Source organism: Manihot esculenta, chromosome 4 (assembly GCF_001659605.2).
Source record: "Manihot esculenta cultivar AM560-2 chromosome 4, M.esculenta_v8, whole genome shotgun sequence".
NCBI classification, from domain to species: domain Eukaryota; kingdom Viridiplantae; phylum Streptophyta; class Magnoliopsida; order Malpighiales; family Euphorbiaceae; genus Manihot; species Manihot esculenta.
This window is the reverse complement of record NC_035164.2, coordinates 2,379,734-2,403,953: the sequence shown is the minus strand read 5'-3', so window position 1 is coordinate 2,403,953 and position 24,220 is coordinate 2,379,734. Positions and strand designations below refer to the sequence as shown.

At 28.9% G+C, this 24,220-nt stretch overlaps 3 protein-coding genes across 5 annotated transcripts; all 3 read right to left on the bottom strand.

Moving 5' to 3' along the window:
• Positions 1–84: 84 nt before the first annotated feature.
• LOC110612949 lies at positions 85–6,495 on the bottom strand. Of its 2 annotated transcripts, none has more exons than XM_021753813.2 (15): positions 6,362–6,495; positions 4,563–4,682; positions 4,316–4,427; positions 4,159–4,236; positions 3,965–4,069; positions 3,512–3,595; positions 3,289–3,404; positions 2,984–3,085; positions 2,783–2,896; positions 2,627–2,683; positions 2,469–2,535; positions 1,918–1,971; positions 1,007–1,081; positions 528–563; positions 85–416 (listed from the first exon to the last, which is right to left on the bottom strand). In XM_021753813.2, the coding sequence occupies exons 2-15, from the start codon at positions 4,580–4,582 to the stop codon at positions 324–326; spliced, it is 1,113 nt and encodes a 370-aa protein (XP_021609505.1). In that variant the 5' UTR covers positions 4,583–4,682; positions 6,362–6,495; the 3' UTR covers positions 85–323. The 2 variants fall into 2 exon arrangements, with proteins under 2 accessions (XP_021609505.1, XP_021609506.1); XM_021753814.2 differs by having other exon boundaries at positions 6,430–6,486.
• A 3,190-nt stretch (positions 6,496–9,685) lies between these two features.
• LOC110613266 lies at positions 9,686–15,113 on the bottom strand. Of its 2 annotated transcripts, none has more exons than XM_021754312.2 (4): positions 14,948–15,113; positions 12,859–13,992; positions 11,251–11,921; positions 9,686–10,988 (listed from the first exon to the last, which is right to left on the bottom strand). In XM_021754312.2, exons 2-4 carry the CDS (start codon positions 13,959–13,961, stop codon positions 9,967–9,969), a joined length of 2,796 nt encoding a protein of 931 aa, XP_021610004.1. In that variant the 5' UTR covers positions 13,962–13,992; positions 14,948–15,113; the 3' UTR covers positions 9,686–9,966. The 2 variants fall into 2 exon arrangements, with proteins under 2 accessions (XP_021610004.1, XP_021610003.1); XM_021754311.2 differs by lacking the exon at positions 14,948–15,113 and adding an exon at positions 14,098–14,894.
• A 3,798-nt stretch (positions 15,114–18,911) lies between these two features.
• On the bottom strand, positions 18,912–22,882 carry LOC110613255 (cytokinin riboside 5'-monophosphate phosphoribohydrolase LOG1). Its single transcript, XM_021754297.2, has 7 exons — positions 22,621–22,882; positions 21,968–22,065; positions 21,655–21,685; positions 20,386–20,485; positions 19,443–19,513; positions 19,197–19,340; positions 18,912–19,115 (listed from the first exon to the last, which is right to left on the bottom strand). Exons 1-7 carry the CDS (start codon positions 22,738–22,740, stop codon positions 19,023–19,025), a joined length of 657 nt encoding a protein of 218 aa, XP_021609989.1. The 5' UTR covers positions 22,741–22,882; the 3' UTR covers positions 18,912–19,022.
• Positions 22,883–24,220: the final 1,338 nt, after the last annotated feature.

Below are 24,220 nucleotides of genomic sequence, written 5' to 3'. Positions count from 1 at the left end.
TTGGATTAATAATTTTGGATCAAATGAAAATGTATGAGTAAATTTAAACAAAAAAGGGCATTTTTTTAGCCACACTACATAATTCATTGGCAAATTTTATCATTTTATCCTTAGAGGCCAGAATGAAAGAGAAACACAAAGAAAACATGAAGGAGAGGAGACTATACAGCAAGAGACCAAAAAAAAAGTTCTTCTATACATCTGTGAATGTCCTACCAGTTTCATTACTTGCCCCTGAAACTACTACTATCACTAAGTATAAGTATTTAAATCTAACGTCTCTCAAGGCTAAGTGAGACAGAAGGGTGCCAAGGATGCAAATATCACTCTTTACTAGTCTGAGAAGCGTATGCCTGGTCTGCTTCGGCAAGACGATTCTGGAACATAGACCACTCGTTTCTGCACCTTGCTCTCACCTGTGAAGAGTTAAAGAAAAAGGAAACCGGGGGTTGGAATTGTAAGTATTTTTCAAATCCAGAAATTAGAAACTATAGGCTCTAAGAAGACAGCTGAGTTCTCGTATATACCCCTTCCCATGGAGCTTTCCCATTCTCGGGCTCTCCCTGAAGATTTTGCAGAATAATTCAATCAGTATTGGGACTATAACTAATACAGAAACAACGAGAGCATATTAAAAATGAATTATGCCAGGAAAAATACGCTTGCACTGTCCATCTCCTAATTCATAGTTTGGCATTCTTTTGGAAAAATAACTCTAGTAAACAGCTTTCACAATGATCAATGTTTAACCACATAAAGCCAAATTAGAGGTCAATTGCCCAGAACCAAAATGCAACTTCTATTTCTTTTGGCTCCACGACTTCACCCATAAAAAACTTGGTTGTGTCATTCATGGACTGCATTTTCTTCACAGAGTAGACTGAATTCTGAAGAAATGCTATTGTTTTCATTTTCTCTTTCTTGCAGCCCATTTTTCAATGATTTCTCACTAAAATATAAAGACATAATCCATTTTTCTGACATTTGCAAGTGGACAATGGCTCACCTGATTCCCAAGAGAAGGAACTATTTGATGAATAATCCACTGTGAATCAATCACTCCAATTTTTTCATGTGCAGGCTGTTGAGTAAAACAAAAACAATCAAAAGTTAACTCAAAATGGCAGTGACCAAATATATTAAGAGGCTTTCGCTGTTTAAACATTAGAAACTTGCTTGGCATATTGCAATCTAGTTATAAGAGAAGTTTTCAAAGTAGCATCTTAAGCCCTTGAACATTTTAACATAGCCACTTAAATTGAAAACTCCAAGCAGCTATTTTAAAAAGTATAAGGGCTTAAGCGGCTATTTTAAAAGGTTCAAGGGTTTCCATGAACTATTTTATTTGACCTAGGTAAATGACGTTTCGCTTATTTATCAAGGGCTTAAATGGGCCTTTTGTCGCCATCTAAATTTCAATGTTACATGTTCGCCAGTACTCTCACAAAAGACTGATAAAAAAGCTGCCAAGAGAAGACATGTAGATGCATGCCTGTGCGAACATACATACAAAAGTAGACAGACAAAGATATAGGTCATTTGAGATGGACTTTCTAAAGCACCTGTCCTATCCTCTGTATGGTTTAATATTTTAACAGAGTCAGATCATCAATTGGCATCCATAATCTGATGCCACGCATACGCCTCTCTGACAATAAAAAAGAACAAAATCCTCTGTGTAGATTATATAATAAGCTTTGACAGAATTTCTTACTCTTATATTTTTCAGAAAATTGTACCGAGTTTTCCTTCCCACATGAGATGAGGAAGGTAGAAACAACAACTGGGCCTAAGTGAAAAGTGGACCAATGCTACCACCAACAAGCTTTATCAACATAGTATTTATCATCTCTTAAATGGGCACATTCACAAGAAAGTAAATGAAAACATAGGCCAGGATAGATGACAACCACCAACCTCTACACATCTTCTGAGAGCAAAATCCAATCCCCATCCATGCACCAAATCATTCTACAAGCACATTATTACAGCAATATTTAAAGAGCAGATAAAAAATGAAAAAAATTGTGAAAAGAGATTGTGTGCAGACTATGATGCATTCCAGGCACATGCATCTTGTCTCATTTTATCTTCATATATAAGGAAAATTAAGCCATTTTAAAGAAAATGACTTCCTTTTATTCAAATGAGGAAATCATTTTCTACACTTTGAGGATCTTATTAAGACCTCAACATATAAATTTGTTAATATATTTTACTTTTTAAATTAAAATTAAACAAGGAAGAATAAGTTATCTTGTTGGAAAATATTTTCCATAGAAAACATTTTCCAAATACAAGTTATTTTCCGCAAACAAATGGAGCCAAAAGAACAGAATTTTATCTTCAAGTGAAATGAAAAAATTGGCTTTTGCATTAAAGTTCCTGAGAAATTTCTAAATTAATGTGCAGAAGCATGTTACTGTCTAAACAATAGTATAGCAATGAAATCCTAGAATACAACATACCTGAATCATATGCCACACACATCGCCAAGCCTCTCGAGAAAACACAGGGGCCATGATTTCCACAAAGCTGAGTGAACACAAGTACCAATTAGAGCAATCACATTCATGTGCATGCAGACACACACACACACACAGACAGGGAGATAGGGCGAGCCTACGCAGCACATGGAGGCAAACGTGGGTCACTACACCATCCTGGTTTCTCCTCTGTATCCCTGTCCAATCCAAAGATTAGTAAAATCTTTAAAAGGTAAAGAAAATGAATTTTACAAGATATCATGAAACCTCAACCAATTTTACAAGAGAGGGAGTACTTGTGAACTTCTCTGTCACCTCTCCTCTTCGTCATCTGCCATGTAAGTCCATTATTGGGCTCAAGAGCAGGCTGAGAGATCTCCAAACCATGTTTTCTAACCAACTCAATATACCTATAGATTCATAAGAAAAACTGAAATGCTGGTTGAAAGAGTTGAGTAACTTGAGTTCAGCCAAGAAGATGACAAGTTAAAACTTACTTCTCTGCATCAAAATGCTCCACTCCAAGATCTTCGTCCCATATGAAAATATATTCATAGGCAGCAATAATATCAGGATGAAGAAATCTCTTTGCATACCACCTGAAAAACATATATAGCATAAATAAGAGAGCAAGCCACAAAAATTACCCTCCACTGCATGATAATCATGCTTAGCAGCCTCAATAGCGAGACATGGAAACAGAAGAAAAATAAGCAAACTACCAAATCGTTGTTCTACATCTGAAAGTTCAATGCAATGAAGCCTTAATCTTAAACAAGTTTGGACATGCCATAAACTTTACCATTTTGTTTGTCTTCTTACACTGACATGGATTGCTCTTTTTGACCACTCAAATTGGTCCCATTCACTAGCCCGACCATCATAGTGAAAAAGCAAAATTGTGAAATCATCAGAAAACTACCACAAGTACAAGAAGATAAGAGTAAGTATCCATGGTAATAAAGATTGTTGCAACGGTTTTTGCTGTCAATAAAATAGGATAATAAAAGGTTTGCCCATATAACCTTTTTAACACATGCAGCAATAGTATTCCTCTGATCATAACCAACTGTAAATGTTACCAAGTATTTTGGCTTCTTCTGTAAATCCTGCAAATTAGTAACATAAGACAAATATGCAAAAAATATTACGCTTCTCAACAACAAAGAGCTAGCCTAAAACCATAAATTATCCAAGATGTTAAGCATGGATTTGGAAAGACATGACAGTTAAACTCTTAAAATATAATTCCCTAATTCTTTAACATTCTAGAGTTGAAACTTTTACTTACAACCAAATAAAAGAAAAGAAACCTTCCTCAATTTGCACACTAGTGAAAACGCATGGCATGGCCTTTCCTATGTTTCACAGTACTAGAAAGAAAACCAGAGGAAATAAAAAGACCAGCTTGCTCCAGCTATTCATCACAATGATAAGTAATAAGAATCCATAATAATCACGTTTGTTTTGTTGCATACCTCACTAGGTTCACCCCATAATCTCCGCAAGTAAAAATCAGATTCTGACACAACTATATTTGGAGGTAATAACTCTGCACCATGAGGATTTGTTGGAACATAAATCTGGTAGCAAATAAACAAGCAATGAGCATATTGTGGGTTAAGCTTAGAGAATTTTTTTTAACACATACATGCATAAAAACATTTAGTACCCTAGTTTGACTGTTTGATATGCTTCTACTATGTCCCTTTGCATCATGAGATGATATTAGGCCTGAAGACAGTTGAAACTGCAATAGTGAAAAACAAATCAAATGATTGACAGGTCCCTCCTGAGAAGAAGGTCAGGCTAAGTGAAGGTCAACAAACCTTTGTAAGTGAAACTGACGGAAATGAAATACCAATGAAAAAACCAAATGCAACTCCAAAAATTGTTGTGATAATGAACCTGACACTATCACTTGTTTTCCTATAAAGTACACTGCAGGGAAAAAAGAAAGGAATCGAGATATTTTGGCCAATTGATTTCAGTATGCTAGAAGACTGGACACAAAAACATATGCCCACTACTTTCCAAATACAAATGGGAAATAAAACGAAATAGATGTAATCAAACCTGCGGTGTATAGACCCCATCTTGGTATTTTTCTTTTCTTTTGACACTCAAGTCAAGAAGATTAGAAGCTGAGAAAAAGAAATCACATCCTCAAGCATGTTGTTGCGCAAACATGGCACTCTACAATTTCAAGATGGAAGATCCAAGAAAACATAAGCAACTGATAAGCATAACCTTTCCAGCTTCAGATTAGGCAAGCACACATTAAAATTAGAATTGCATGAAAATACAAATAGGTTTGTCCACATATTTTATCTCAACTTTTTTCAACAATTACAGGATATGAAAAAACAGATATCTACAAGAATCATAATGAAAAAGGGTCACCCATGCTAATCTATCATTAGAAACTGAGAAATTACCGAAATTTCAAATTTAAATCATTCTTCCATGTTAAGACATCAACCTTCCTCAGACTTCTACTAAGTAATTGTTAACTAGTGACTGACTTAAAAATAAAATTTTCATGTCATTTTGACAATCTTAAGTTACCCAAATATCTTTTTGCACTAAACTCATCAAGTTGGATAACCTTAAATTACTCAACGTCATTGTTTTACATGAATTGTAATTTTGCATAAGAGTGAATTGATGACAAATCCTCAATGTAGATAAATTCCTAAGATAATAATAAACACGTACTGTGCTAGAATTGTTCCATTTATGAACTTGGAAGTTGGAAGAGGTGGTTAAGTAGAAGCATTGCCCAAATTATGTTACTTTTATTGAGTATGTAGTTTATATTAAACTAGGAAAGTGTGCACTTAAAAGCTACAAGGAAAAGGAGATTGCACATGTAGGGATAATTTTATTGGCCTAGACTGTTTCTAATAATAAAAGATATTTTTGTAATTTCATGTTTTCTCCTATAATTTTATATGAGGAGTATAGGCTAAATTAATAGATATGGAGTTAAACAGAATTCCGTTCATTGTTAACGTTATGGCTCAACACTTTTTTCCTTGATCTAAAACTATACTCTTTAAACTTCATTTAGCTTTAATCATTCAGAAATTTAAAATTTAATACTTTACCATCTAAGTTGCTAAATTAATAAAGTTATTGAATTCCTCATAGAATCAATAACTTTGAAATAATAAAAACCAAATACATATCACCGCCAACCTAAGGAGATTTTTAACATTCTTAAGAAAAAACCCTGAAGTTTGCAAGGGCAGTAGCAACTTTTTCCTATACTTTGGAGAAATTCATAGCGACCAAGAAAATACTGGTAATTGATGAGCAGAAACTGCATAAAATTTCTTATATTTCTTGTTTCTCACTTCTTTATGTTTTTGAACTCTTCAAGGAATTTGTAGCCTGGTTTTTTACCCCAAAAATTCTGCTCTACACCCTCCCCACCCAAAGAAAAATAAAAGGAGGGAGATAGAGCACGTTCCCACATAGAAGCTCTCACACACTTTTCTTCCACCATTTTCCAGCATAATCAACCGCCAATAATTTACATAAAGGGAAAAATAAAAGTTGTACGGCTGATCAATGCTCAATTCCCCACCTTAAGTCATTTCCAATCACACAAAACACAATTTGATCCGACTATTATCACCGTTATTATTATGATTGAAATGAAGAATGAGAAATGAAAAATTAAAACCTATAAATAAATCACATTACACTAAATACAAATTAATTTCATATAATAATCAATCACAGACAAAACAATAATCAATAATCAACCAATTAAGGATTAAAAGATTGAAAACGAGAGGGAAGAAAACCAGAAAAGAGATAATGCAATTGAAATCAAATACTGGAGATGCTAGGATTTTGAATCATACGTGCTTCAATCGATCAAAATGCAGAGAGAGACAGAGCCCGCGCAAGAGGAAGAGGAAGAGTCATGTACCCTTTATATACGCAGAGAGACAGAGATTTGCTCAGACATGGTATCTGCAGAAATTGCACCCAAAAGTAAATAAATTAATTAATAAAAATAGATAAATATGGTTAACTGAATATCTATTTGACGATATTACCCCGCTTTCAGTTTTGAATTTCCATTGGAATGTGAGGGTGACGTGGCTGCCCTAGCAGCTCATTTGACAGCCTATGATTGCATGCCACGTTAGATTTTCTTCAAAAAAAAAAAAATGTTCACATAATAATAAAAATAAGAATAATAATTTTGTAATGAAACTAAATTTTATTATTAAATTTTTTAAATGCCTGTTAATTAATTTTAACAATTAAATATTTAATATAATTTCTCTAAAATAGGCAGGTGTTTGGTCATTAGAGGGCTACCTTATATTTTTCAGAAAAAAATGGTAATTTAATAAAGATAATATTAGTTTATTTGGTAAATGGGTTGTCCAAATAAAAATCAAATATCCTTTGTTTAATTTTCTACCTTTTTAAAAATAATAAAATCTAGTGTTTTTTAGGCAATAAATTGGCCTACAAGGGAATTAATTTTGTAAATATTTACTTTTTTTATTTTTAAAAAAATGTGTTTTTTTTCTGTTACATTTAATTGAGATTTTTAATTATAAAATGCTTTATTTTTTATTTAAAAAAATGAAAAATTGTTAATGGTAATTTAAAAACATTATTTTTTAAAAAAATTATGGTTAAATTAACAAAATTAAAATAAATGAAATGAAAAATGATTTTCTCCCTTTTTCGGTCTTAGTAATTTGAATACTGAAAATAAGTGCAATTTTTATTTTAGATATCCGTGTAAATTAACCAAATCGTTAGTAAATTATTTGAGATTTGAATCCATAAAAACTCGATTCAGTTTTTAAATGAATTAAATTCGAACTTAATTTTTAGACTTATTTGGTAAACGAGCCAAACTTAAACTATATAGTATTTAGCTTGTTAAGACTCGTGAGCTTCACTTATTTTTAAATTCATGAGCAGACTCGCGAATAGACTCATGAACAGTTTTATTAAATAAGCTGAAATTATTATTATACGATGAATAAATTCAAACTCTGTCTATATTTTCATAAGCCAAATATAAATTTTCTAATATTTAGCTCTATATAATTTATTACACTATGAAATTTGCATATATTTATATCATTAAAATTTAAAAACTCATTTTTATAAGTTTATAAACTAATTTGTAGATATATTCATTTAACTAAAATTATTTTAATTTTAAATTTATTAATTTTAAATTAAAATTCATTATATACTCGTAAACTATTCAAGATTAAACTCGATAAAAACTCGATTCTTTTAAACATATTTACTAAACGAGTCAAACTTGAACTTCTTTATACTCAGTTTGAGTTTGAAATGAGTAAAATTTAAATTCGGCTAGAGTTCGAAAAAATTTAACGAATCAACCTTGAACTCTTCGAAATTCAACTCAATTCGATTTGATTTGTTTACTTAGATCAATAATAATTAATGTAATTTTATTTTTTATTATATTTAAAAATTAAATATAATTTTAAAAATTTTTAAGCGCACAAGCGCAGAAATATATATAATTATTAAAATATATTACCATGTCACGATAAATAACTAATTTGAAATTATTAAATTTATTATTTTATTTGAAAATAAGGTTGGTAAAATAATACATTTAATTATTAAATAATTCTAAAAAATATAAAATAATAATTTTGATACTTAATTTAAAGTGAATGATAATTTTATTATTTAAATTAATTTAAAATTAATAAGAAATTTTAAAATTTTAAAATATACATAAATACTAAAAATCAGAATTTGGAGATGAGAATATTAAAATAGAATATTTAATTCTTAAAAAATATAAAATAATAAATTAGATGTTATAAAATTGATGGACAATAATTGATTTTTTAAATATTATCGATTAATTTTAAATTAAATATTAAATAATTTTAAAAATAATATAAATAGTAATTTACAATAGTATTTAATTTTTAAAGTAGTTAATGATATTACTGTTTAAATTTGAATTTTTAAAATGGATAATAATTCAATTATTCAAATTATTTGTAGAGTTACTAAAAAAAAACCTCAAAAGATATATTAAAAATATAATAGAATTATAATTTTTTAAAATTAGAATACTTTATACTAAATGATAAATTTATTATTTAAATTAATCGTAGAATTTATTATAAAAAATGAAAATGATATATAAAAATACAACAAGATAGAATTTCAAAATAAGGATTATTAAAATAGAATACAATAAACATTTCATTACAACTACGTAATATCATAATTAAAATTAATAATAATATAATAATAATTTATATGAAAAATAGGAAAATTTGTTTTAATTTTTAAGGTAATAGATAATTAATGAATTTGTCTCTCTATGTTTTTAAATTGAACATTTTTAATTTTAAAATTTAATTTTATCAAAATTTAAGATTTTTTTATGAAAAATTTATGTTGAGTAAGTGATTTTCGTTTAGTCAAAGAAAAATAAATAAATAAAATTTTAAAAATAACTTATAATAATAAAATAAAAAAATTACTATTTAATCTTTATAATATGAAAAAACTTGCTATTTAGTCATTTAATTTTAAAAAATATATTAAAATGTCCTTAACATTTTAAAAAGTTAATTTTATCACTATATATTTTATTATTTAGTCTTTATAGTTTAAAAAAAAATATTAATCGGTCATTCAAATTAATAAAAAATTTACTAATTAGTCCTCTATATCAGGGATATTTTAAATTTTTTCATAATATTTAACTACTAAATTAATGGAAAGACTAATTAGTAGACTTTTTAAAATGTTAAAAATATTTTAATGAATTTTTCAAATGGCCAACAATGTTCGACTGCGCACGATATCACAAAAATAATTTCTATTGAGTTTTTAACTTTTTATTTTTAATAATTTAAATTTTATATATTTTAATTTTTATTATTTTTACTAAATTTAAATATTAAATTTATTGAAATTTTTATTTATTTATGGAGATTGAGTTTGAGATTTTTTTTTCTTGAATTTTTATAATTTAAATTAATTAAATTTTGTGTTTAAATTAGACTGTTATAATATAATATTGTGTAGAGCGAGAAATTATTTTATAATATCTTAGAGTCCGATTTAATAATTTTATTTGATTTAATTTGAATCGGATTGTTAAAATATAATATTTAGGTATCTACAAAGAGCTGAACAAAATTGTAGAAGAAAAACATATTTGTTTCTTTCTCTTGTTCGGGAGACAATAAAGAAAAGCCATTTTTGGCTTTCATACAATGGACAAATCCCATCTTCCTCCCAATATATTAATCCTTGTTTCCTTTCACTCACTCAAGGAAGAAACAGTATTTTGCATATCCCACTGTTTCCTCCACTTAATCTCTCAAACAATCTTGTGTCAACAACAAAAAGCCAAGAAGAACATTACAAGGAACATATCTTCAAAGAAGCAAAGAATTATCAAGTGGCATTTTCTCAATACTTGTCAGAATTTCATGCACTGAATTGGCAGACCTGTTTCATGATCAACAGACACAATTTCTGTGACATTGTCGCATCTTAGTACATCTTGCCCCAACTTAGCTCCAGCCGCTTTAAGACCCTTAAGCGAAACAGGCTGATTAAAAAGGTTCAGTGATGGCAATTTTGATGCTGGAGGCAACTTACCATTAGGCAAAAAGTTTCTGAAATCTTCCTTTAACAATGGAACCTCAAAGTCTGACTTGTCATGTCTAACAACGTTGTCCTTTGCACTAATGTGAGCCCCTGGTTCCATATGGTTGGTTGAAAAGCTTGCTTGGTTTGGAAAATTTGGATAGAGACTGACATAGCCTCTAAGATACATCATGTCAATGAGGAATTTTTTCCATGAAGCTTGCCACCCATTTGTTCTAGACTTTGGAATTTGAACTGGGTTTGATTTAGCATCTTCAGTGAATCTCATGTTCATGTAAACATAGAATTCTCTCCATTGCTTTGGGAAGAACACTGCACCCCAACTGCAGGGTAGTTGGTGAACATATGGCGTGTTCGGATGGATTCTCTTGAAGAACTCAGTTGGATTCCATTTAGGCCTTTCTTTCACCACCTCAACCAATCTGGGTGTGTATAAGGAAATGGAGGAGAGCTCAGGGAATGAAACTTGAGGATCATAGTGATAGGCTAAGAGTGCATATTTGATCCATAGATAATAATATGGAGAGACTTCGATATCATCTTCGAGTAGGAGTCCGTAATCATCATCAGATGCAGGATACCAACTTTCGCTAACTGCTCGGATTAGGCCTCCTTGGATGATTCTTCTTCTGAAGGTTTTAGGACCATGAGGCCAATCAAATGAACTTACAAGTCTTATAGTTGCTTCATCTACTTTACTGTCCATGTTGAAGCTGATAGGTATTTCATCCCCAAGATAATATGCATTTTTGAGGGAATTGAGAAGCCTTGTTAAAGAATGAGCACGGTTTTGGGTGATTATGTTAACAGAAACGCGCATTTTATTCCAATCTGCACAGGCAAGTTAAGCAGATTGTTAACCATTAGATAAACATAGAACAATAGAAGTTATCCTCCTCTTGGAATTAAGAATTCAATTCAATTGATTTCTTTTCTTGCAATCATCTTATTTAGAATAATAGAATTCAATTCCTTTTAACTTAAAAAAAATTTCATCATGCATGAATATGAAATCATGCACCATTTTGCAAGATTTGAATTCTTTACTTGCAAAATCATTCATGCCAAACGAAAAAGTAGGATGCGTTCTTACTTGGCAAAGCAGTAGATCTTAGGTCTGCCATCCAAAGAACCTTGGATATAGAAGGCCTTGGCAGGAGAATCATTGTTGTTCCATTAGTGCTAGTCTCAGTAGCCATTTTTAGAGCTTTCTTCAGATTCGGATCAATGTCAGCAACTGTGATTACCACACTGGGATTGTGAATTTTGATCAATCCTTTCATGCTAGAGTATACTGCTTGCATTACTGGCACTTCAGAGTTTGATAATCCTGACAGTGCCCCGACATCCAAATCGAATATCTTAAACCTTCGCTCCTTGCAGACCAACTTAGGCCATTTTAGAGCAGTTGCAGCATCTTCACAAGGGCAAAATTTGCCTCCTGAAACAGCAATATAAGCTTTTTTGCCAACAGTAGTCCTAAACTTTTCAAGGAGAGGTGCCAGTGCTTTAACTTCATCAACTGAGTGCGCATAAAAGAGTGCATCTATTTTCTGAGGGTACATTGCAGCCCACTGAGTCACATAACCAGTTGAAAGTGTCTTCCACCATTGATCATCTCGGACTTGAACAATGTCTTTGAAAATAACTGTGGTCTCAGAAACATAAGCAAGCCTGTGCTCACTATCACCCCATGTTTCCTTGTCATTTGGGTCTACTGGAAGAACAAATGATCCTGCATTCCTGTACTTCTGAAGCTGATAGCTGCACATGTTTGAGCAAAATTATACCATCAGAAGCTCAATCAGGAATCATATACAGTTCACTGCAATTACTCATCAGGACTTGTGATATTCCACTGTTAAGCATTAAATCATTATGACGAAATGCACACGAATTTAACATACTCCCATCCGCACAATCATGTAGATAAATAGAAAAAAAAAAAAGGAAAGAAAATACAAGAATTTCCACTCTTTTTTTTTTCCCCTCACCAAGCCTAATGCTTGATAAAGTGCTTATGGTGTTATAAGGAATCTCAAAAAGGAAGTGTCTTTTCCAACTAAGACTTTTGCTTTATCCAGGAAATTAAACATGCATTTTATGTGCAGAAGTAAAATAATTTAGAACAGACAAATTAGTGGATACAAAAATCTTTGTAGTGGAAACAGGATGCAGAGTGCCCATCATGAACTGGGAAATATAGCTATTCATTTCGCCTTGACAAGTATAATATAATAAACAGGATTTTTTTCAGAAAAAATAAAAAAGAAGGTTAAGCTAAGAAGATTCCTGCATTAAAAATACATTGCATCAAATAAAAGCTCATTTAAGTGCAAAATTAGTACTTCAAATGCTTGCCAAGTCGATTTTCAACTTCATCTGCATTTTCTACTATTTCTGCTTTAAACTTATGATTAATTTGTTTATATAGTATTGAACAAGTTATCAACCCAATATAAACTCAATTATTGTCACAGTCAAACCCAAGTAATACAATCAGAAATAGCCTCTTCCAATACTTGCCTAATGTTTCATAAAATGGCATGCCTACAACTATTAGCTAACTGATGGCAATTGATTATTACATCATATTGTATCAATGTTCATGAAAATTATCATTGATAAAAGGTACTAAATGCTATTTAATTTTCATTAACTTGGTTAAAACGACTAGCAAATGGAAGTAGTTTGAACCTACCTTAGATGCAGATCTTCTCCAGTCATGAAGGTCATTGGTCCTTCGATGAAAAGTGTCTTAACAAGTTCTGCAGATAGAAACCACGAACTGGAAAGGAAATCCACCTGCACTATTTTATCAACTGTTATATCATAAGCAGGGTCAGGCAGGTATAGACCTGCCTCCTTCGATCGAAATTTTCGATAACTTGGGAACGTGAAGTCTTTTTGCCTGAAAGGCAAAATCCTCCCTATGCTTCCCAAAACTGAGTTCTGATACTTTTCAGTGCCTGCTACGTGGGATAAAATCTGCAGCATTTTCTTACCAGGAATCATATCATCATCAATAATATATACAAGATCTGCTTCAGTTTGTAAAGCCATTTGAAATCTCCCATAGTATTTAAAATCATAACTTGAACCCATGAAGCTGATTCTTGAATCATTATAACTATCTACAATTCTCTTAAGTGAGAGCTCATTTGGGCTCCCAAATGCAAGCACCCAAACATGGTGAAAAGGAAGTGTCTGTTGAAGCAGTGAATCAAGCTGTGAACAAAGTGTCTTTCTCTTGAAATGATTCAAGATTACTGTAACCTTTGGTCTATTTGAACCTCGCAAATCCCACTTAGATTTCATTGCCATTAACTCGGACAGAGTTTCTGTGCCAATAGACTTGCTCTGAAAACCCAAAATTTCATCGTACAGCTCTCTTTTCAACTTGATCATTTGAACATCATTAGACTTTTTCTGCTGGAAATCAATCTTTTCATGCTCACACACTTCTGATGGAGTGATGGGTTGGATTTCTGTTCCAACAATAGAAGCAGCTTCTTGGTATCTACCAAGGACACGTGGTGGAACTACGAATTGTTTCCAATGTTGTGCAATTCTTGTAGCCCATGTAAAGTCTGGTTTTGTTCTTAAATCTAGTGCTGGACTCATGTAGTATAATAACAAAGTAGCATAAACAGCAAAGGCGAATTGCAGACAAGTAAGAGCAGTGACAAGCTTAGCTGAGCCACTCTTGTTAACTTTCAACTTGGTTCTGCCTCCAACATATTCACTGAGCACCCCTTCCAAGTAATCCCCACTTCTCAGAGTTGAATTCCGGATTAAACCCATTTCATAAATTCAATTACAAAGGATGTGACACCTGCAAGGAAACAAAACATCAAACACATCATGTTCAAATCTCAAAACTAGAGCTTTAGGCATTGACCAAACCACAATATGAAGAATTTTAAGCCTTGATACTGACCAAACTCAAAACTATGATCACAATCTTTCTTTAAGCACCAAAACTCGACAACCAACCAATCAATCAGTGAAAAACCAAAAAAACAAACTTTCTTTGTTGAGGAAAAGCTTCAAACAACTCCAGCCCAAGATGAGAGGAAAAGTTGGCGAAGTTTATGTTGAAAGTTTGAAGAGCAATGGATCTTGTGCCTATGTATTTATATAAAATAAAAGAGAAATGGACAAAAGCTCACATGGGCTAAACGTTTTAGTAATAATAAAGTATCCATAGATAAAGCAGGAGCTGTTCATTAAACGCGTTCACTTCACTGCTTCTTCTGAACAACTTAGCCATTAAAGGCACATTTTTAAGCCGGTTTTGATGCCGGAGAAAAGGGCTAAGCTTGCGTTTTTGGCACTGCCCTCTTCCCTACTTTGTGACCTATGACGGCATTTGTTTTTTTACTCCATAGATCTTGTAACTACCTTATCAAGACCAGAAACCAATGAAAAAAAAAAAGAGCAAAAAGAGAACAACTTCAACTTGCACTGAAATTCAGGGTTCCATAGTCAATTTTTAACGAAGAAAACCAGAGATCATTAAAAACCCATTTCCCAATATATATCAACCAGACAAGGGAAGAACATCTTTATCCCAAACTTCAAAGTCAAGAGTATCTTTTGCACGGGAAGGGTATCAGCATAAGAGACTTCTTACAACTGGGTTAGCTCACACTAAAATAATAGCATTAATTAAACATCATTAATTTTTTTCAATATTAGTTTTTATACAGAACCTTATAGTAGATGTGGTTTTTTCCTGTATATGAAGCCCATGCAAGAAGGAGAAAGAATGAGAATTCTGTACTGACCTTGTTTGCCAAGAAATGAAGACAAGAGTATTCAAGTTAATTAAGGGACTTCTCTTCTTAAGCAAATGATGCAAAAAGGCTAAAGAAAGCCTCAAATTCACACAAAAACTCTATCTGAATGGCGTATATATACAAGAGGACGGATGAGAGTTGCAGAGGAAGAAAGCAATTACCATGAAGCTTAGATTCAACTGTGAATGTGTGTGTATATATATATATATAGGAAAGGTTGACTTTGCATGTAGAAACGTAGATAAGATGAGAGCAAAGTTGGTTTGAGTGGGGTTTGCCAAACTTGCTCAAGTTGTAGAAATGCTAAAGAATCGGACATGCATAGTCCATAGACTAAATTTTTGCTTGCAGAAGGGAGAATTCAAATGAATTTGGTCGGTTTCTCAGGGATGGAAAATAGGCAAATTAATTAGAGGATTGGAAATTAATTAATCTGAATATTAAATTATTAGTGTAATATTGAGATATACAGCATTATTAATAATTTGATGTCTTAGTTTTAAAGCTTATATGGGAAATGGCGGCTCTCCTATCTCACTTAATCACCTCTTCTCCTCCCCTATTTCAAGAAAAATAATTTATAAAGAAAAGTAAAAAAAAATATCTTATTTCATTTGATTTTACTTTTATGGATTCGGTTCGGTTTTTAATTTTAAAATATTCTTTTATTTTAGTTCGATTCGATTTTAATAAAAAAAATTAAAAAAATCAAACTGAACCGATTAATGATAATAATATATTATTTTTAATAATATAGATATTAGATCATATTAAGATTAAAATATTTTAATTAAATTTTAAAATATTAAAAATGTAAAAAATAAAAAATTTATTAAAAATTCAAATCTATCAAACTAACTGAATTCAACTGAATTAGGTTGATGCGATTTAATTTAATTTCTGACCAAAATTAATTCGATTCAATATTCATAAATATTAAAATTTTAATTTTTAATTTATTCAATTAGTTCGATTTTAAACGAACCCACTGAATGATATTCCTAATTTCTCGTCTCAATTTTTAAATATTTATTTATTTCTCTTAATGCAAATTCTGTTATTTTTACATAAAATAAATTCTTAACAACATTAACTAATGAAGGAAATTATAATGCTTTTTGGTAGAAAATAGTATGATCTGAAGTGCGCAATTCAACCTGCATTCGGCGGACTAGCACTTCCCATTCAGAAAAGTGCAGGCTTACCTTTTAGACCCAAATCTCACCTTCCAAGTCCAATTATTCCCCTTGTCTGCTATGGCTGGCTCCCATTTACATCACAAAAATACTATAAAAATTAATAATATTATTTAAAAGAATTAAATCAGAAAAAAATTACCGTATAGAAAATTCAAACTGTATTGTAAAAAATAAAAAATAAAATATTTTAATTGAATTTTAAAAAAAATTAAAGTATTTTATATGTGAAATTTTTAAGAATTAAATCAAAAGAACTAAATCAATCATCAACTTCATTTAAATTTTAAGTACTATAAGAAATCAATCATTAGTTTCTTTCCTCGTTAATGTAGCCTCAATTTTAATTTATTAGATGTATCAAAATAAAGATCAATTCGTTAATTATACTAAAATTTATGAATTAAAGTGTAATTTATCTAAATTTTTATATTATAATTAGCTGAAATGCAAATCAAATTTTTTTTTAAATTTTAAGTATTTTTTCTCTTTTGGGTATTGATAATTTGATGAATAATTAATAAAAAGTTTCTTTTAATTTTTTGTCGTAAGTCCTTTATTTATTATTTTTATTGAACTCATCCATAAATAAAACTAAATTTTTTTAATGTCAAACCCATACTTGTACTTTTAAACTTTAATAAAAAAAATTTTGTAGTATTTTAAACTTTAAAAATAATACATAAATTATTTAAAAATATAATTAAAAAAATCTTACAATTTTAAGTATAAGATAACAAAAACTATACTTTGACATACATTCACAAATTTTAAATTATTATTTAATTTTATCATTAATAATAATAATAATAATACAAAATATGTAAATTTTGAAATTAAATTTATCCAATATATTTTACATTTAAAAAATCTTTTCTTTTTAAAATTTAAATTAATTTAATTATGATGTATAATGACCGATAGGTCTCTACAATTCGGACCCTAGTAACATGGAAAAGTTAAAAGCATAATTCATCAGAGTTTAATAGGTAAATCTGTCAATTAGCATGCAGTCAAATAAATAAGATAGAATGGAGTTGGGACCCGACAGAAAAAGATTCATTTCATTTGAATTGATGAGTTGGCGGAGGAATTGATGGTTCATTGGAAAACAAATCCTTCACATCTAAAACCATATCAATACGGATACCAAAAAAAATTAAATAATTATCTTACGATAAAAAATAGATAATTTATTCATATGTACAGTTCTATAATAATAGTGATATGTGATTTTATAATAGAATTATGATTATATATTAATAGATGATAAAATAAAAAATAAAAAAGAGAACGTAAATTATTCCTATTAAACTTATACACATATCCAAAATCCAAATCTCTTCTAATTATCATATCATCACTGTACAAAATTTACAACCGGCTGCAATGCCATCTTAAATTTAATTCTTAAATAATTCAAGCATATCACTGGACATTAATTTTTAAAAATTAAAGTGGGAGGAGACTTTTAAAAAAAATTATGTATGGAAAATATTGATTTTACTTTTTGTAATTAACGGTGGGGATTGAGTCTTAAACTCATGCATGTAATATGATTAGTGGAATCATTTAATCCAATGATTAGACGATATAATTATCTTATTTTTTTGCATTAACCAAAATAATAATTACAGGAAAAGTCAACCTTCAATACAGTTAGACTTTGTAATCCTTGATAGTTTGACTCCGGCCAAGTGGCGGTATTTGACGCACAGATTTAGGCGTTGACGAAGCCTAAACATGGCTTAGTGGAAGCCACGTTAGATGGATGCAAATTTTGGTGCTAATTTAATGTATTTTTTACTAATATGAATATAAAATAACCGTATTTGTATATTTATATTTATAAAACATTTTAATTATAATTATAATTAATAAATATTTAAATATTTTTAAAATTTAAGTATTTATTAAATTAAATAAAATTATTAAAATTACGGTAAGAGTATTCTATTCAAATAAAAAAATTAATAAAATTAAATTAATTTAAAATTTTGATTTGATTTTTTATTTATTTTGATTCGATTTAGTTTTTAATTTTAAAAATTTCGGTTATTTCGATTTAATTTGATTTTGATAAAAAATTAAAAAAATTAAATCAAATCGATCAGTGATAATAATATATTATTTTAATAACATAGAGAGATTAGATCATATTAAAGTAAAAATATTCTCATTAAATTTTAAAATATTAAAAATAAAGTGTAAAAAATAAAAAATCATTAAAAATTCAAATCGATTAAATCGAATCGAATTAAAATCAAATAAAACCAATTAAATTCGATTTGATTTTAATTAAAATCGATATAGTTTAATTTTTATAAATATTAAAATTTTAATTTTTAATTTATTTGATTTGATTTTAAATCCAACCGATTAAATACCAGACCAATTAAAATTAATCGATGGAGGTAGTCTTGATATGTGTGCTTTAATTGAATATTATTGTAAGTGGGTTGATAACCAACAGGGCTTTTTGATGCATCTCACATGATTTCATCACGTGTATGACTACAATATAATAAATTTTCACTTTATCTTAATTCCTATTTTTTTTTTACATTTAATCACATTTTAGATTTTTCTATTTTAAGCTATGATTTTTCGTATTATGAAAAAATATTTCCCTTTGAAAAAAGTTTTGAAGTATAATAGTGTAAGCTCTAAAACAATTACTAAACACATATACACGTCAACTGCTTTCAAATTCAATGTCAATTTTGTTTAGTTTACAACAAAAAAGAGAAATGAAAAAAAAAAAAAAAAAAACAATTTGAGAACATATTGGTCATGTAAATTAGTCCAATTTCATTACCAAAATCCCTATTCTACGTTGGATTTGTCTTCCAATATTTGAAATCTCTTCATCTTGAAATTTCACATGTTTGAGAGTATCCTAATTGTTCATTCTCCCAACTGAGCTTTGAGGCAACTATTTCATGCCGTGGAAAATACTCCTAAAATCAAAGAAATTTAAAAATAATTATTGTTTAAAAAATAAAAGAATATAATTAAAATAAAAAAAAAAAGCCATTTACCTCCATTTTCTTGACCAACTCTTGTGAGGTAGGGGCAGACACTATGATGTGGCGAGCACTTGGACTAATAAAACCTTCCTCTACTGCTTTGTCGATAAATGACAATAAGGAGTTGTAATATCCATCTACATTTAGCAATCCCACCTGCAACCACGACGTTTGTTTTCAAGAAATGGATTTAAAATTCTAAGGAGCTAATAGTAATTTTCCATAGAAACAAATTAGAGTGTGGGAAAGGTGGTTTACCGGTTTGTCATGGATGCCAAGTTGGGCCCAAGTTATGACTTCAAGAAGCTCCTCAAGGGTTCCATACCCACCTTCGAAAACGTCCCCATGAAATAATTTTAACAATCAATTATGCCTAATAGGGGCAACAATGCAAGCTTTGAGATTCTTCAAGGGATCATATGAAAATTTTAAAAGAATCATTAATGGGTATTTGTTTTGAGTCTTGAAGCTTTAATCAACTGTCCAATTTGGACTTAAGCCCATACTTGGTGTCCCAGTTGGGTTAACCTCTCTATGTTTAATTATTAATAAATTAAAATTTTAATTTATATATTTAATAAACTACTTTTAATTAATATAAAAATATAAATATATATTTAATTTTTTTTTATAAAATTAATTTTAATTTAATTATGATCGAGATAAGTCTGTAGCAGACAAAGAAACACGTGCTTAATGTGTTACAATGGGGAACCAAAATTGTACTAATTTCCAAAAGAATAGCAGTCGGAAGGACCATTTGATTGAAGAGTTCACAATTATTTATGGAGGTTGTAGCTTTCTGGGTTAAACAGTTAACGTATAACAACAAATGGAAATTCATATTAACCACAGAAAATTTATAAAAAAAACCCTAATTGTCAGTGTCAGAGTCTGGTGATAATAATTGAGAAATAAAGTCGGTGACTAGAGTTTGCTACTTGCAAGCTTTGGTTGCTCTCTAAATCACATGGGTCTTTGCTTTCTGTGTCAAGCAATTCTCTTTTTTTAAAAAATTATTTCCTAAACCTGAAGAAAAAATATTTTTTTTTCATGAAATTAATATAAAAAATTAACGAGAAAAATTTAAAATCTCTCATATTTATGTAAATATATTTATTTTTATTCGTCAACTAACCCATTTTAACAATCACTTGTGTTAGAATTATTAATTATTATAATTTGAGGGGTAAAAAGCTACCAGGTAAGGCAATGAAGGCATCAGAATGTCTAGCCATCTCTGCTTTCCTTTGGTGCATATCAGCAACCGGCTTGACTTCACCTACTGTTTCTCCAGTTATCTGGCAAATTGCAGAAATCAAAGTCAATTTCAAAAACAAAACTAATTCTAAGAGACTTATCCAAAATAGAAGTAATGATGGAGTGGCAATGGTGGTGGGTCCAAACCAAACTCATAAAGCTTAAAAGAAAAGTTTTTTTTAAAAAAAAAGACACGTCATGCATGCCTAATTGTATATGTCATGTTTTTTAAGATAATTATGAATATTAATTAAGAGAAAAAAAAGTCTTATATAACCTTCAACTAATCTAATTTTAATTCAATTTTTAGAAATTAATTGTGAATATGATGTTTTTAAAGATCAGAATATTTTAAGTAAAAATTTTTTAAAAAAAAGGAAAATTAGAGAGTGAATAAATGGGTGAAGAGTATGGTACTAAGTAGTCAAACGTAGAAGTGAGCAGTATTCGGTTTAAATTGAAAAAATTAATCGAATCGAATTAATTTAAAAATTTGATTCAGATGAAATTTATTTCAGTTCGATTTGATTTTTAATTTTAAAAATTTTAGTTATTTCGATTTAGTTTGATTTTAGTCAGAAAAAAATAAAAAAATCAAATCAAATCGATTAGTGATAATAGTATATTATTTTCAATAATGTAGAGATTAAATTATATTAAAATTAAAATATTTCAATTAAATTTTAAAATACTAAAAAGTTTTAAAGTGTAAAAATAAAAAATTTATTAAAAATTTAAACCGATAAAATCAAATTGAATCAAATTAATTCAGATCGATTCAATTCGATTCAATTTCTGATCAAAATCAACTCGGTGTAATTTTCATAAATATTAAAATTTTAATTTTCAGTTTATTCAGCTCAATTCGATTTTAAAATGTTGACTTTAATTTGGATGGATGGACTAAGTTCATAGAAACCTAAATGTGAAACCCTAACAAAAAAAATTCTTGGAATCAATAAAAAGTCTCAACAGGAAATTGTATAAGCCTCAAATGAAACAAGTGTGAAATCTCATTCTTAAAGATAACAAAGGAAAGGTGGAAATTCATGCAAAGTAATCACAACATCAGATTAAACAAACAAATCTTAATCGAATTAAAAAAAAAAGAAAATACCCATTTTAAATAAAAGAGAAAAACATAAAATTTTTGGGAAATTTAAAATTTTACATGTTAAAAAAAAAAAAACCTCAGTAAGATCAAAAATACCTCTCTTGGCATGAGAGTCTTGGGGATAACTCTGCAATAAAAATGCACATAAACAAATTTAATTAGTTTCAAGAAGCAAGAATAAATTTCATATTTATACAAAATATTTAATTTTTTTAAATTTAAATTTGTAATAAATATATGAGATCTCTAATTAAAAAAAAAGATTCGTGTCATTCCATTTTAATTTTTTTTAGAATAAATGTTTATATATTTTAGTGATTATGCAAGGAGAGAAACAAAGAGCATCAAGAATCAAAGAAATGATAAGAAAAAAAAGAGAGAACTCATTGAATAGGGTTAGATGCTTTACCCAATCACATGGCGGCCACCATTATAAACAGCTTGAGAAATCAATCCCATCAAACCAATACTTCCTCCTCCATAAACCAGATCAATATTTCTTGCTACCTTTTAAAGAAGAAGAGTAGGGGGAAAAAAAAGCTTTAATGAAGCAACCATTGATGTACATTTTTGGTAATTGTAATTCAATAAAAGAAATTAAAAAAATAAAGGAAATTAATTTTATTTTCAGTATTAATTCAATATATTATTTTAAATTCAGAGATATGAAATTGTCTAGAATTGACTACTATGTAAAATGTGGCTCAGAAACAGAGAGAGAAGAGGTCTTAGAGACCCAGTGAGGTACAAGAAACAGAAAACATCCAAAAATTGATGACAAATTTATTGAATTTTGAATCTCCTGAAAACCCATCAAGGAAATGCAATTTTAATTTGAGATTAAGAATTGAAAAGATAACAAGAAGAAAACAGAGCAAAACAGGGGAACAATTAGTAATTCCAGGAAAGTGGAATTCAGAAAACATGAAAGAAAAGAAAAGGTTGAAGAAGGTGTAGAAAGCAAGCAAAAAATTGGGAAGTGAAAGGAGTTTCCAAGTTGAAATTACAGAGAAAAGCAGAGAGAAAACAGAGAAGGGAAGCATTTTCATTGTATTTGATTACCAATTCTTTTCCAAGCTCAATAGCAGCATCTTTATAGCTATTCTTCTTTCCAGGACTACTACCACAAAACACACAAATTCTCTTGAATTTTGAAAGCTCCATTTCCTTCTCAATCTCCATATCTGTAGGTGTTTGTTTCTGTGTCTGTGAAGAAAGAAAAGAAAAGAAGAGAAAATAGTATGCAAATATCCTGTTTCACAAGTGACCCACCACTGCCTATGGAGAGCTACAAGAGCGGCTTCATGCATATATAGTGCTCCAACACAGGCGAGTATTAGCACGCTTAGAATTTCTGTTATGAAGGCTCCTGGTTCTCTTAATTATAATCGTCATATATTAAAAAAATTAATTTTATTATTAAATATTTAAAGCGTTGAATTATCGTAAATATTTAATTTTTTTATTTAATATTTTTTAATAAAATATTATTTATTGTAATAAAATTATCCAAATAAACGATATAAAAATAGTAATATTTTTTACTGGTGTCTTGTTCAATCACATAAAATGCTTTTTTTTTTGAAAAGTTTATTTACTTATTTAGTAATTATTAATAATATTATTATTATATGTGTCTTATAAAAGTACATCTTAAAAACAATTCCATTCCTTTGGATAGAATATGTTTAGTTTCCTATTCGTTCAACTTAGCTCACCGTCCAATCATATCTACCTCCATTTTAACTATGGGTGTGCATTCACGTGGTTGGGTTTGAAATCAAATTTAATAAATTAAAAATTAAAATTTTAGTATTTATAAAAATCAAACCGAATTAATTTTAGTTAAAAATTAAATTAAATTAAATTAATTTAATTTAATTCGATTCAATTTAATTTGATTTAATGAGTTTAAATTTTTAATAAATTTTTTATTTTTATATTTTATTTTTAATATTTTAAAATTTAATTAAAATATTTTAATTTTAATATAATCTAATCCCTTTGTATTATTGAAAATAATATAATATTATCACTAATCAGTTCGATTTGATTTTTTCGATTTTTTTATCAAAATTAAATTGAATTGAAATAACTGAAAATTTTAAAATTAAAAACTAAATAAATTAAAATGAATAGAAAATTAAACTAAAATTTTAAATTAATTTAATTTATTTAAATTTTTTGATTTAAACTGAATATGGTTTATCTCTAATTTTAACCACAATGTCAAATGTTTTTCTTTTTAATTTCCTTTGGTTAACATAAAAAATGATTTTTAATAAGAGAAAGCGAATACTCAGACATTGAGTTTATTAAGTGAATAATATATTTTCTATTGTTAAATTAAATTAAAATTTATATTCATAAGTTTAGTCTAATAATAAGTGCATGTGACTAAATTTGAGAGATCTCATGTTCTCTCAATCTTCTATCTCCATTTAAAAAAAATAAAATTTAATAAAAATAATTTTTTAAAATTAGTTTTTTATTTTTTATATATTTAATTGAGCATTTTTTGTTTACATTTATTTACCAAAGTTTATAATTAATTTTTCAATAATGTCATCTGTAATAAATCAAATTAAAATTATTAATTTTTTTATCATATGCATAATTATACATGAGTAAAGCACTCACACATTTAAATCTAAAAAATTTC

Coding starts and splice junctions, on each gene's coding strand:
- LOC110612949 (XM_021753813.2), bottom strand. CDS start 4,582: ATGGGGTCTATACACCGCAG. Junction 3,086..3,288: donor GTAAGAAGACAAACAAAATG/GTAAAGTTTATG, acceptor TATGTTTTTCAG/GTGGTATGCAAAGAGATTTC. Junction 417..527: donor GGAAAGCTCCATGGGAAGGG/GTATATACGAGA, acceptor AACTCTTCACAG/GTGAGAGCAAGGTGCAGAAA.
- LOC110613266 (XM_021754312.2), bottom strand. CDS start 13,961: ATGGGTTTAATCCGGAATTCAACTCTGAGAAGTGGGGATTACTTGGAA. Junction 11,922..12,858: donor GGAGAAGATCTGCATCTAAG/GTAGGTTCAAAC, acceptor AAACATGTGCAG/CTATCAGCTTCAGAAGTACA. Junction 10,989..11,250: donor AAGATCTACTGCTTTGCCAA/GTAAGAACGCAT, acceptor TTGCCTGTGCAG/ATTGGAATAAAATGCGCGTT.
- LOC110613255 (XM_021754297.2), bottom strand. CDS start 22,740: ATGGAGATTGAGAAGGAAATGGAGCTTTCAAAATTCAAGAGAATTTGT. Junction 21,686..21,967: donor GGTGGCCGCCATGTGATTGG/GTAAAGCATCTA, acceptor TTTTTATTGCAG/AGTTATCCCCAAGACTCTCA. Junction 19,116..19,196: donor AGTTGGTCAAGAAAATGGAG/GTAAATGGCTTT, acceptor CTTTGATTTTAG/GAGTATTTTCCACGGCATGA.